Genomic DNA, 14,659 nt, shown 5'->3' with positions numbered 1-14,659 from the left:
ATCATATATGATTGAATATTGCTTTGATGATTATGTTAAATAATAGTCTTAATTTAGTTTCTATATTGAGTAATTAATACAAAGTATTCACTGTGTGGTATGTCATCTTTTTACGTTAATGTTAAACTGTATTACTGGAAGGGAATTGAAAGCTATTAGTACTTTCCCACAAGTTGGGGGGCCTTCCCTGCTCCCTGAGTATATATTTGAACATTCTTTACCATTTTGCTCTTCCAAGTCACCATTCTGCCATCAAGGGCTAGTAAGGATTGAATGGGACAAAAATGGCACCTTTCAGAATGATTTATCTTCTTTCGGAAAGCCCATGGGGCCAGATCCTCTTTAGCATGATCCATGGTTGGCTCTATTTTTAGGTTTCGTAATCCTGCTTCTTGGCTCATGTTTGTTCTCATTCTGCACAGGGCAGAGCTTACTTCCTGTTGTGATGCCGTCCACAACTTCGTCATGTCTCAAAATAACACTCCAGTTGGGAGTCAAATGAGTTACGAGGTGGACAATAAGAAAATTATCCAGATTGGAGAATACATCTTTAATATGCTTCCCGTGGTGAGTGGAGAGTTGGTGTGGGTGCTTTGTGTCACCATCCTTGGTAAATCTTCTCACTCTGAGTTGCTACTTGACACTTGACATAGGCTTTAATGAATTAATGAAAGCTCCATACTCCGTAATGGTCTTTAAAAATGTGAATTACAGGCCACGTGGAAGAAATCATTTGGAAGGTAGGAGTCTCGCCAGGGAATGATATTTGTAACATAAGTCATGGTTGGCCTGAGTGCTCAAGTTCTTCTGACTCACTGTTGAATGAGATGAGGTACTTGGGATCTCTGCATAGTCATTGCCAGACTTGTGAAGATGACAACTTTTCACCTGAAATGAGAATCTTCCTGTTGTGCATTTCAGTTGCTAAATCAATTCCTTCACAAAGATGTGACACATCTTTTGGAAAGAAATATGTAAGCATCTGTGGAGAATAAATGTAACTTCCTTAAGAGAGAGATTTTGTTTGATATGCTGACCAATAGATCTCAAGTTTCTAGAACATCCCTGGGAACAGATTTATGTGTATACTCAGTACATATTGGTTGACTAGGCAAATAGGTGCATGACACAGTGTGTTATCATTTCACAAAGTGAGAAGAGATAAATACCTTAGGATAAACCCAAATCTGGAAACGATTTTCATAAGGACCATGACATTGCTTAACTTATTCTCTCTGGTATCTTTTCATAACTTGATGAAAAATACTTTCCCCAAGTCAATATGATAAAAAAAAAACCCTAGATAAGTGGTTTAAGAGAAGCTACAAAAAAACACATGGAAGCATATCCCCCACCAGCTTGCAATGATGCTCTTGGCTAGGTGACATGTGGAAACTTGCTCCGTAAGACTTGGTTGTCAAGTGACTTGAGAAGAAAAACAACAAAATTGGCTTTCCAACTAGCCTGACTCTAAGCTTTCTGGTGAGCTGTTGCACATTTACAGTTTTTAGAAGGCTTAGCTTAGGGGAAGGTCTTTGTACAGATTTATTGAGACTCTTACTGAACATAAGATCCCAAGGCATATGGATGTATTTACCCTCGACTGACCAAGGAACCACAGAAGAGTGCTCATTAATTTGAGTGCTTAATTTGAAATATGTTTCCCTCCATAAGCTTCTCTGTTGTACCATAAAGAGCGTATTTGCATTTTTACATCCTACCTTATCTGCAACGTTCAGAATTTATTGTAGTACCATTTAGTAAACACTGCCTGAAGACATCTTTAGCTAGAAGTAGCCTGAAGTAACTGGGTACCATTCATTTAAGAGGTAAGCATTATGCTAGGCATTGCGGAGCTATAGGAAAATAAGTCACCTAATGAAGTGAGCATTTTAGTCTTTGAAGTAGGGAGAAGCTTTGTGACGTGTCGTGGTTCACAGCGTTGGACTCTGGAGGAGCCTCTGGGTTATGCACATAGTTAAATACTTGACCACTGGTCGATACATGGGTGGTTCAATCCACCCAGATGTGCCTTGGGAAATAGGACGGGTGATGTGTTCCTGAAAAACTCTAGGCAACAGTTCTACTTTGCACACATCAAGTCGTTACGAATTAGAATGGATTTGATGGCACCTGGCAAGTCTAGAGCAGACTGCCTAAGTTCAAATCCCAGCTGGGCTACTTTCTCGTGGTTACACCAACTCTTGCCTCCATATTCCAATCTGTAAAATGCTCACAAAGTTATTATGTGGATTCAATGCGTGAAAGTCACGCAATAAGCACTGTAACCCATTGACCAAAACCCATTGCTGTCATGCTAAGTTCAGCTCTTGGCTACCCTATCCGGCAGAGTGAAGTGTTAGCTGTAGGATTGTAAGGCTATAAATGTAGTTTGGCAGTACTGTGGACTGCCGGAAGAATTTAAAAAATAAAAAACCTATCTTGGAAGAAATATAGCTGCATTGCTCCTTAGAAGAAAGGATGGCGAGATTTCTTCTTCTATCCTTTGGAAATATTATCAAGAGAGACCAGTCCCTGGTGAAGGACATCCTGCTTGGGAAAGTCGAGGGACAGCAAAAAAATAAGAAGAGCTTCAATGAGCTAGCTTGATAGAGTGGCCACAACAATGGGTTCAACACAGCAACAAATGTGTTGTGCATAGACTTGACAGAACTGCGAAAAAAACAATAGCAGTCAACTGTAATCTTTAGTAAGTCGTTTCTTTCTTTCTTTCTTTCTTTCTTTCTTTCTTTCTTTCTTTCTTTCTTTCTTTCTTTCTTTCTTTCATGGAATGGCTGATGTGGCCACTGTGCCCCCCAGACTCCTAATAATCACTATCCATTTTTAATTTCAAAAGTCAGTAAGCTTAAAAATCTAGAGGTACTGAAACAGAGCTCTCTTTGCTAGCTTGACATCTCCCAGATCTAGTCTCGGGGATAGATGGCAGCCTTGGGGTACCCGTTGGCCTGCTAAGCTGTGACCAACTGCCCAGAATGCTGCCAATGGTGCTAGGGAAATGACTGGGGCAGGAAGTGTTTTGATTCACAGCATTTGCCAAGTCAGCGACATGCATCTGCTTTGTTGGTGGTGCTGGTAAGTTGATTCCGCTCACAGTGACAGCACAATAGAAGCCTCCATCTCTACAATCTTTGCTGTGCTTGAGCCCATTGTTGCAACGACTGTGTCCATCCACTTTACTGAGACTGTTCCTCTATGGGGCTGACTCTCTAATTTACCAAGCAGGAAGTTCACCTTCAGGAACTAGCCCCTCCGGGTAACATGTCCAAAGTACATGAGATGAAGTGTCAACATCCTCTCTTCTAAAGAACATTCTGGCTGTACTTCTTGCACTACAGATTTGGGAATCCATGGTAAAGCCAATTTTTTCCCACCATGTCATAATTCAAAGACATCAATTTTTCTTTGCCCATAATTACTCATTATCCAGGATTGCTGTATTCTTGATGCCTCGTTAGTCTTTCTCTAGTCCAGCTTCTTGGAATATTGCTCAGCTTACAGATTGAATAAGTCCGGTAAAAGGTTACAACCCCGACACACATCTTTTTGCTTTTAAACCAAGTGGAACTCTGTTCTGTCATCCCCAATCCCCACGTTGTTCCAGGGTCAACTGCATTATAGTTTATGTTATTGAATACATTATCTATTATATTATGGATGCACATTCCATTTGAGAGAAATGGAGCTTACTTTTACATGTCACTTGCTTCTTTTTAATTAAAAGATCATTTTATTGGGGGCTCTTACAACTCGTATTACAATCCATACATCCATCAGTTGTATCAGACATATCTGTACATATATCACCGTTGTTCTTTTCTAGACATTTACTTTCTATTGAGCGTTGGACATGTCGCTTCGTATTAGTCGCTTTAAGTTCATCAGAGGAGCCCTGGGGGCATAGTGGGGTACGTGTTGGGCTGCTAAGCCAAAAGGTCTGCAGTTCTAAACCACCACCTGCTGACGGGGAGAAAACCCAGACTTTCTACTCCAGTAAAGATTCACAGTCTTGGAAACCCACAAAGGGCAGTTCTGCTCCGTCCTATAGGGTCACTACTAGTCAGAATCAACCGATGGCAGTGAGTGTGTTTGTTTGTTTGTTTGTTTGTTTGTTTGTTTTAGCCTAAGTTCATCAAAGGCAGTGCTGCCGTGACTGATACTTCTCATTCTTTGTTCAGGTTAACCTACCAGTATTGCTTGGCTGCTGTTTTATGGCGATGCAAGGAAAAATAGTTAAAGGATCTTTTTCCCCCCCCACTTTCTCCTGATAGGCCCAGCCTTTTGTGGAGCACCCTTATAATCAATGTGCAGTGGTTGGAAATGGAGGGATTCTGAATCAGTCTCTCTGTGGACCTGAAATCGATAAAGCTGACTTTGTTTTCCGGTAAGACCTGCCAGTTTGATTTCTCTGCAACAGAAGAGCAGATGGCTATTTTTCTGTTTGTCTGTTTGTTTTTTAATCATTTTATTGGGGACTCGTACAACTCTTATCACAATCCATATGTACACCCATTGTGTGTCAGCACATTTGAACATTTGTTGCCTTCATCATTCTCAAAACATTTGTTTCTACTTGAGCCCGTGGTATCAACTCCTCATTTTCCCTTCCCTCCTCATTCCCCCTCCCTCATAAACCCTTGAAAATTTATAGGTTATTATTATTTTGTCATGTGTTACACTGTTCGACATCTCCCTTCACCCACTTTTCTGTTGTCCATCCCCCAGGGAGGAGGTTATATGCAGATCCTTGTGATCAGTTCCCCCTTTCTACCCTACCCTCCCTCAACCCTCCCGGTATTGCCACTCTTACCATTGGTCCTAAAGGGATCATCTGTCCTGGATTCCCTGTGTTTCCAGTTTCTATCTGTACCAGTGTACATCCTCTGGTCTAGCCAGACTTGCAAGGTAGAATTGGGACCATGATAGTGGGAAGGAGGAAACATTTAAGAACTAGAGGAAAGTTGCATGTTTCATCATCGCTATACTGTACCCTGACTAGCTTGCCTCCTCCCCAAGACCCTTCTGTTAGGGGATGTCCAGTTGCCTAGAGATGGGCTTCAGGTCCCCAATCTGCACACCCCCTCATTCACAATGATATGATTTTTTTGTTCTTTGATGCCTCATACCTGATCCCATCAACACCTCATGATCACACAGGCTGGTGTGCTTCTTCCATGCAGGCTTTGTTACTTCTGAGCTTGATGGCCACTTGTTTACCTTCAAGCCTTTAAGACCCCAGATGTTATATCTTTTGATAGCCGGGCACCATCAGCTTTCTTCACCACATTTGTTTATGCACCCATTTGTCTTCAGCAATCATGTCGGGAAGGTGAGCATCATGGAATTCCAGTTCAGTAGAACAAAGTGTTCTTGCATTTAGGGAATACTTGAGTGGAGGCCCAATGTCCCAAATGGCTATATTAACGAGATAACATGGTCAAGTCATGCAAACTATTTGCAGTTAGCGACTGACCTAAGATGTTGGTGGTTCCAAACTGTCCAGAGGTTCCACACAAGAAAGTTAAAGAACCCTAAAAACCCAAGCCCACTACCATTGAGTTGAAGTCAAAGCAGAGAGACTCTCTCTAGGGCGTCTGAGGCTGTAAATTGTCCCTGGAGTGGATAGTCTGGTCTTCCTCCCATGGAGCTCCTAGTGAGTGGGAACCACCAACCTGGAAGCTACCCACAGATAGAAACCACAAAAAGTGGAGGGAGCATTTCTCCTGCGAAGCACGTGAGGTCAGACAACTTGGCGTCACCGTGAGGAGAGCAGGTTTGTTGTTGTCGCTCTAAAGAAAGACCTCCCAGTTTGACCTTTGAGCTGTGTGACTCATTTGTACAGATGATCCAGATAGTCTGCAGACGGTCCTCAGAATATTTACCAGAAATCAAACGTGTGCTCTGGTCAGGCACTTATCAGAAATGCTGGGTGAAATCACAATTATTGCCAGGCCTGTCGGAGACTCAGTATTGCCAGGGGTACATTGCCATCCTGACTGCAGTCACGTTTTTCAGGCTCACCTGATCTTGCAAACGTTCATTATTTTTCCAAACAGAGCTTTTCTAGGAAGCGTTGTTCTCAGATAACGTTTGGGGAATATTGTGATCTAGAATATGCACCCGTTTAACCTCCCTGTGTATTTAGTTAGCCGGCTTTAAATTAAGAAAGTTTTGTGCCGCTCATAATGCCGGTCTTTGAAAATGTTTCTATCTCAGCACCAGCTCGCTTGGAAACACAGAAACTAAACTAACATGATAAGACGGGTCTGTGTGTGCCTCATGCTAATATGCCAGGCTGCAAAGCATTTCCACTTTCTGAGTACGGCGGGGAGAGGATTCATCCATCTGAGGATGAATTTCACTGGGAAAGCACTTTTTAAAAAGAGTAAATAGCAGTCTGTGTCCGCCTGTGGTAGGAGCAATGATTTCATATATCAGAGGAGATCCTTTGATTCCTATTGACTTATTGGTGCCGTTTTTAGCAAGTGAAAAAGAAACCCCAGGATTCGGTAAATAGCTCCCCCCTTGCGCTAATCTCATTTCACAAAATTATGCCGAGAGTCATAAGGGAACAGAACAGACCTGGCAGTGTAACGATCATTGAATGCGCCCTTCATGATTAAGGTTAAAATAGCCAATACTTGAACGATTTAGCCATTTTGTCCAAGTGCTCGATATGGAAAAACCATCATGAAGATAAATAATTCCCAAAGCATCTCTATTGGGTGTTATACCTAAACATTGATTTGACTTAAAAGCAAATACAGAAAAGATCAGTATAGTTTTAAAAACTAATCAAAATCTGGGCAGCTATTTCATTTGTAACTAACGTAATTGCTTGCATCTGGATTCCTCATACACTGATGCTAGGATTTTTTTAGAAGATAGAGCTCCCTTTGTAGTTAGATTTGTGAAATACAAAGCAAAATAAGAATCGGATGTGCTTGGCGCCATTTAAATTTGTTTATGTTTCAAGCCTGTGCTGCCTTTTGGCTACGAAGGTTCATAGTTTATACAATAATCTGGAAGCTGTTGACTGTTCTTTATTGTTTTCATCAATGTTTGGGGACTATGAATTAAGTGTAGAAGGGAGACCTATCGTTGGTGAGTGGCTTTCCTGCCTCTCCTCATTGAAGACTCATGTCAGAATAGAAATGAGCTCCAAAGAGTTTTCAGTGACCGATATTTTGGAAGTAGATCTCCAGAACTTCCTTGCAAGGTGCCTCTGGGTAGACTTTAATATCCAACTTTTTGGTTAATAGCAGAGCATGTTAACATTTTGTACCCCAGAGACTCTGGTTTTCCTACTCTATTGTGCATAGCTAATATTTTCCCTAGCTCTTCCCTACAACACTATATCGACAGTGCCTTCTGATTCCCCAGATAAATATGTCTTTGTTCTAGAAAGAAGATTTGTAACAGGCAAGCCACTAAGCCGGTCATTTTGTGACCTCCTACCATGTTAGGACCTTTGGTGGTGTACCGAATGACGCACTGGGCTGCTAACCTCAAGGTCAGCAGCTTGAACTTGTCAGCTCACTGCTCCATGGGAGAAAAATGAGGCTTTCCAAGCCTGTCAAGATTTACAGTCTGGGAAACCCACAGGGGCAGTTCTGCTCTGTTCTCTGAGTCAGAATTGATTCCATGAAGGGACGTTCGGACTTTTAGATCTATAATTGGTGTCACCCAACCCCAGGGTGCCTTGCTCAGTTTTTGTCTGCCGGCGAAGCGCGTGGTTCATGTGTGTACATATCTCTTAAAGCGAGGAATGGAGTATTTCAGGCGCTGTCGTGTTGCAGAGCATGTCCACGCCCAGCAGCTTTCTTTAAGGCGGTATTCAGATATGTTCTCTTTTTTATGTCCTTTAAAGAAAGAGTCTACTTGAAATTTCACAAATGGCACTTCGGGAGTCATAAACAACTTTTTGTGATGAGACAGAAACGACTCAGAATTACAATTTTTAATTTGTTTTCCAATTTTAAAACAAATCAGCACTCCAAGACAGACGAGAGCATCAGCGTCAGAGATTTATTCATTAACTGCATAATTGGTGAAATAAATGTTCATATGGGAATCCGGAGACCGGGGGTTCATTTATCAGTCGTACCTTTCCTTCTGAATCACTCTGTGACAATGTGTCACTGTAGTGTCCATCACAATACATCAGTTTAAAAAAAATCTCTGAACTGGTGATGTTATCATTGTTGGAATATAACCAACATAAACACAACTTCTGGAATAAAGGGATTATGAATTCTGAAAATACTAAGCAGGTGTAATTGCCATTTCTGATTCTGACCCTTATAAAACATGTATCTAATTCATGTATCTTATGCTCTAGTCGAGTATTAACTAAGAGTTTGGAGCATGTTGAACGGTTTTAGATTTCCGTCCTGTGGACTCCGAGGATTTCCCAGGAGGAATATGATCTATCGCAAGAAAGATAAAGATCATCGGTATGGGTTGGTGCGCACTTGTTTTGGGCAAGTTGTGTCTTGAAATATTTTTCCTTCCAAATTCCAGATGTAACCTTCCCCCAACAACAGGAAATAAAAGCAGAGATGTTGGCAGGAAAACAAATCTTGTGACTGTGAATCCCAGTATCATAGCACTGAAGTAAGTATCTCCCCGGTTACTCAGACTTTTTTTGGTTATCATTGTTTAGCGTGCTTCACAAGGACCCCTGGTGGCACAATGGTTAAGTAGCTGGCCGTCTGTTTGAAGACACCTGGACACGCTGAGGAAGAAGCAGCAAGCCCAATGCGTCAGCCCTCCTCTCACATGGGCTTTGTGGCCAGAGCCTCCAACAACACAGCAGCAGGTTTCATAGCCTAAGCCCCAAGTTTACAGCCGAGACTGACTTGCAGGACAGCTGGAGGGCCTTTTGAGAAAACAGTTAAGACTGCGTTTGCATTTTTGATGTTCTATGCATACTGGGTGCATTTCAGCTGTGAATTTGAGGTCCTGGAAAAAACGTTAATAAAATGAGAACTTATCTCTTCTTTTTTAATAATTATGTAGGGGAGGTACTATTTTTTGAAATTTTTTTTAGAATCTTAGTATTATTCTTTTGACAGGTTGGCATTTTCGTGGAGAAGAAAACCTTAGTCACTTTAGAAACTTCAGAGAGAAAGACCTCAATAGGTCTGACTAAATAGTTTCCCCTTTGGGAAGTTGTTTAACACTATATTTTTTCAGATATTCCCTCTGGATAGTTTATTAGCAAAAAATAATGTGTGCTATATTTTTTAATGTTATTATTACATGCGGTGGTACAATGCTGCTACAAATAATTCGTTGGTTAATAAAACTCCCACACATGAGTTTACCCGAAATGACTGGTAATTAAGTATGCTCCATAAATGATTCTAGTAGATCTTCAGAAAATAAATAAAATGTAGTACCAGCTTCTTCCCCAAAGCTTCCTTTTTAAGCACATACTACAGTGCTTTTGAGTATATTTCCTAAATCCACCCCTAACTCTGAGTTGTTTTGGATTCATAGCTGCTACAGCGTTTCAGAGGCAGTCAATCATTCTGAGAGCAAACAGCCTCAAGTCGCTCCTTGGGAGCTGCTGGTGGGGTTTGAACTGCCTACCTTTAGCCCACCATTTAATACCTACTGAAGCATAGTTTGTCGCACTGTGGTAGTGACTTGTGTGTTTAAAAAGTATATTAAAAGCCCCCACACTGGCACTTCCAGAAGGACAAATCGACCCGTTGTGGGAGAAGTATGGCCGGAGTGCTCCTTGGAGGCGAGCATGGTGAGACTTCATCTGACGTACTTTGGATATGTTTTCAGGAAAGACTAGTCTCTCAAGGAGGACATCATGTTCTGTAAAGTAAGGCTCTTCCTCCCGGCCATTGAATTGGTGCCAACTCATAGTGACCTGGTGGGACAGAGGAAGAACTGCCCCCTGTAGTTCCAAAGACTCTAATGGTCTAAAGCAGTAGAGAGCCCCATCTTTCTCCCGAGGAGCGGCTGCTGATGTCGAACTGCGGACCTTCGGGACTACAGCCCCGTGTGTAACCACGATGCCGCCAGTGTAGTAATGGGTTGATGTGAAAGAGGAAGATCCTTGACCAGATGAATTCACACCGCGGTTCCAACAAGGGGCTCAAACGTAACAACGATTCAGATGGAGCAGGATCAGGCTGTGTTTTGCTCCGTTCTTCAAAGAGGGTCACTATCAGTCAGATGTGACTTGATAGCTGCTGATTACAACACGGTATAATATCAGTCCTACATATAAAGATCTCATAAGGCATGGAGGAAATTTAAGCTTCTATATACACTCTCATAGATGTGGTTTGAGTTGTCTACAGGAAATTTTACTTTGATGTAACATGTATGAACGGTGTACACATTATAGACATAGTTCCATTAATTTTTAAATACCAGTATGTCTTTCAGTAACATGTATGAACGGTGTACACACCATAGACATAGTTCCATTAATTTTTAAATACCAGTATGTCTTTCAGTAACATGTATGAACGGTGTACACACCATAGACATAGTTCCATTAATTTTTAAATACCAGTATGTCTTTCAGTAACATGTATGAACGGTGTACACACCATAGACATAGTTCCATTAATTTTTAAATACCACTAGGTTTTTCAAGGGTGCTGTCCTTCACATATTATCATGATTAGTTTGGAAAGATATTTCAACATCACACAACAAATCCTAGGGGGCGAAATTACTGAGTTGGAAAATAACATGACAATAGAAGTGGCTGGCCCTTAAGGGTACAAAGGTAGACATTGAAAGCCTAGATGTACTAACAAAGAGAGATGAAAGGTCATCTCATGATATTTACATGTTGCTTACATGAATGAGGAGACTTGGTGGTACGGAGGTAAGGCATTGGGCTGCTACCCACAATGCCAGTCATTCGAAACCATCAGCTGATTCACGGAAGAGAGATGAGATTTCCGACTTCCGTGAAGAGGTACAGCCTTGGAAACTCACAGAGGCGGTTCTACCCCGTTCTCTAGCATCACGGAGTTAGAATCCACTTGATGGAGTGAGTTCGGTGCGTTCAGTTTTCCATGAATGAATTTCTCTGAATCCACAGTGCGTCTCTTTTGTGTACGGTAATATGAGCGGTGCAGTGTTTTGACCAGTGGTAAATCCAGCCTCATCTCACCAAAGCGGCTACTTTGATCACGATTGTTTTCATCGTTATTATTTTTAATTTGGCAGATACAGGAACTTAAAGGAAAAGAAAGCAGAGTTCCTGGAGGATATTGAAACCTACGGCGATGCGTTCCTCCTTCTGCCAGCATTCTCCTTCAGGGCCAACACCGCTGCCTCGCTGCGCGTGCACCTCACACTGAATCAGTCGAAAGCAAGGCAGAAGGTTCTGTTTTTCCATCCCACGTACCTGAGACAGCTGGCCCTCTTCTGGAGAACTAAAGGGGTGACAGGATACCGCCTGTCATCGGGCTTGATGGTCGCCAGTGTTGCGATGGAGCTGTGTAAACACGTGAAGCTGTATGGATTTTGGCCCTTCTCCAAAACTGTGGAAGATCTACCTGTGAGCCATCACTACTACGACAATAAGCTGCCTAAACGAAATTTCCATGAGATGCCCCAAGAATACAACCAAATATTCCAACTTTATGTGAAAGGGATACTCAAGTTACAGTTCAGAAAATGTGAACTAGCCTAAGTAAAGAGTCTTCAAAATCAAAATGGAAAATATAGATATACTATATATCATGGAATGAGCGACACTTCCCAAAACTCAAGGAAGTAGTTGTAGAATTTAACACCAAGAGCCCCAAACCTTGGTTTGATTGACTTCGTTTGCAACCTAAGCGAGCCATGGAATTGTTCCGATCTTCCATTTCTTCCCCTATAAAATGAGCCCACGGTATCTAACTCATACAGATATGATCATCTATGACAATTCTTAATATGTGTTTGGCATGAGTTAGACACTCAATGAGTTAGACACTCGAATACTTCCTTACTATATCCAGTCTTTCTTGCCTGGAGCTTACTTCATTGATTTACAAATACATAGAGATTATTGAACACTACTCCATGCCAGGCCCTAAACCAAGGCTCTATACATGAGATATAGCGATGACTAATCCGTAATTATGTCTCACAGAAAGATAAGGACAAGTGTTTCATTCATCACTTAGGATACAGATGATACTGTTATAATTACCAAAATATCTAAAATATACTGTGAGAAACCAAGGCAGGAATAATTGAATCGCCTTCAGGGGAACATAGGGACACTCCAAAGAAAAGGTGGTTCTTGAATTAAACCAAGAAAATGAATAGATTTTACCAAACAAAAGAATTTAGGTCGAGGAAAAGGGATAATGGAGGGACCAAAATCCTCTCCTCTTGATTCTGCTGTATTGAAATGAAGATATTTGAAGGTGAATTGTGGCCAACCAAGTGATGGTAGGGTATAGACTAGCAGGAGTCCTCAAACTTTTTAAACTGGGGGCCAGTTCACTGTCCCTCGGACCCATTGGAGGGCCGACTATAGTTTAATGAAAAAAAAACTATGAACAAATTCCTATGCATACTGCAGCAAAGTAAAAAAACAAACAGGGCAAAAACACCCGGCGGGCTGGATAAATGGTCTCAGCGGGTCCCATGTGGCCCACGGGGCCGTAGTTTGAGGAACACCTGGTATCGATTGTGTGAATGATAGTTGAGCCCCTATCTGTGTACTGGGAATAATACCAGAAATATTCACCAAACTTAATTCCACGAGCAGAGATACAAGTTTACATGGCAAATAAAACTAATAATTTAGACACTGTTAAAAAATAAAGTTAGCATTTGCACAGCTCCTTAGATTATGCTAATGCCTATTATGCAGATCATTCCTGCATCTACTGAATACATTATTTTACTTAAATAAATGATTATGTGTGTGCTTTCCTGTTCATCAATGTCTGCACCCTAGGTGAGTGAAAAAAGAGGTGGAGCAGACTGAGTCAGCATGGTGAAGCAATTACAAATCCTGTGTTTAATTCTTACCTCAGCCAAATTACTATGGTGTACCAAAATGTCTGTTTGTTAGAACTCTCTTCTGTAAATAGTTCATTTTGATAAAGCATTTAATTTACTTTGATTACCGATGACATTCGTGATACTATTTTTAGCTTATGTTTAGTTTGTTCTTTTATAGCAATGAAACTCATTCGTTCTATAAAGTGATCAGAAGGTTATATATAAATATTCCCAAATGGAGAATTGCTTTTTGCAGCATAGAATCTATTTTATTTATTTTTATTATTATTATTATTATTTTGGGAGTATTGACTAAGCCATCGCTCTCTATTGCTCCTAACAGATTCGATTCCTTTAAAATAACCTGCCAGCCATGTTGATAATGTCACAGCCGTGTTGATGATGTCACAGCTGTGTTGGTGATGTCACAGCTTGTTGATGATGTCACAGCTGTGTTGGTGATGTCATCGCCGTGTTGGTGATGTCACAGCTGTGTTGGTGATGTCACAGCCATGTTGGAGATGTTACAGCCATGTTGGAGATGTCACAGCTGTGTTACTAGCAATGGACTCTCAAATGAGATCAGAAATCATGAATGGTTTAGAGTTAGTCAAATAATCTCTGCAAAATGTTCAGTGGCAAGTAGAAACATACACCTTTCTTTTCTATGATATTGGAAAAATACTATTGATGAATAAAAGCAATAGAATATACTGAAATAAATAATTTACTATTCAACCTGGAGACTTTATACATTATTTTTAATAAAAAGTGCATATGTTCAGAACACTTAGAACTGACTTGTTTTTCTGTCGTTATTTAAGCCCACAGGAGTTTCTCTAGGAAACCAACACAGATCGTCAGTGGCACGAACATTGATTCCAGAAGTATTCAATATGACAGGACATCAAGGAGCACCCCTGTCCCAGTGATACCCAAGCCCCAGTCGATTTTTGTGGAAAACAACGTTTAAGTTGTAGAGAATACTGTAGGCTGTCCTCCGACACATCTTAAGTGTGTTCCTTGCTTGTGCTGCCTCTTAAGAACAAGTTTGGAAGCTGGCAACGGCCGTATCTAGATATTCACACTAGTTAAGCGTATTTGGTAAAAAGAGCACGTCTAATTTTCTCTCTCACTTATCTTTCAGATCGACCTATAGGTGTTGTGATTCCACAATTTAGGGTTACCTGTTATCCGTTGAAACTCTCCCAGCCTCTCAGCGGTGTCCTCAGGTGCACTGGGGCAAAAGGTAGGGAAGGGGAGGTGCACGTGTCTCAAGCACATCATGCGGTTCGCGTCCTAACATTTCCTCCCCAGTAAAGCACGGCATTCTCGACGTTCCCTAGGCTACGCCAGCAATCTACCTTTTTTGTTTTCATTCAAAATAAATTGAGACGATGTCTAAAATACAGTGAACCCTGGGGTTTGTTTATATAACGTATCAGCTCTATACATTGTCAAATAGACATCCCAGTTCTCTCTGCTCTGTGGTGGTGACATTAAAACAGAAAGGGAGGCGAGGGAGTGGCGTTCTATAACTTTGTGGATTCGCCACACCACATTTAACTGTAAAACCCAAGAAGCCTCTGGTTCTCATGGGCATTCCGAGAGGGTTAGGTTAATTGAACTTGATTTCCTGCTCTCAAAG

At 41.3% G+C, this 14,659-nt stretch overlaps 1 protein-coding gene across 1 annotated transcript in view; it reads left to right on the top strand.

The window, feature by feature from the left end:
- ST8SIA6 (ST8 alpha-N-acetyl-neuraminide alpha-2,8-sialyltransferase 6) overlaps window positions 1–13,793 on the top strand; it is a 177,178-nt gene extending 163,385 nt beyond the window's left edge. Inside the window, exons 5-8 of the mRNA XM_075552454.1 lie at window positions 423–567; window positions 4,290–4,402; window positions 8,542–8,634; window positions 11,230–13,793. Coding sequence (XP_075408569.1) covers window positions 423–567; window positions 4,290–4,402; window positions 8,542–8,634; window positions 11,230–11,698 — 820 coding nt within the window. The 3' untranslated portion in view covers window positions 11,699–13,793. The remainder of the gene's footprint in view (window positions 1–422; window positions 568–4,289; window positions 4,403–8,541; window positions 8,635–11,229) is intronic.
- The last annotated feature ends 866 nt before the right edge of the window (window positions 13,794–14,659 follow it).

Source organism: Tenrec ecaudatus, chromosome 6 (genome assembly GCF_050624435.1).
Source record: "Tenrec ecaudatus isolate mTenEca1 chromosome 6, mTenEca1.hap1, whole genome shotgun sequence".
NCBI lineage: Eukaryota > Metazoa > Chordata > Mammalia > Afrosoricida > Tenrecidae > Tenrec > Tenrec ecaudatus.
Note: the sequence above shows the minus strand (reverse complement) of the source record. Positions and strands in the feature narration are given on the sequence as shown.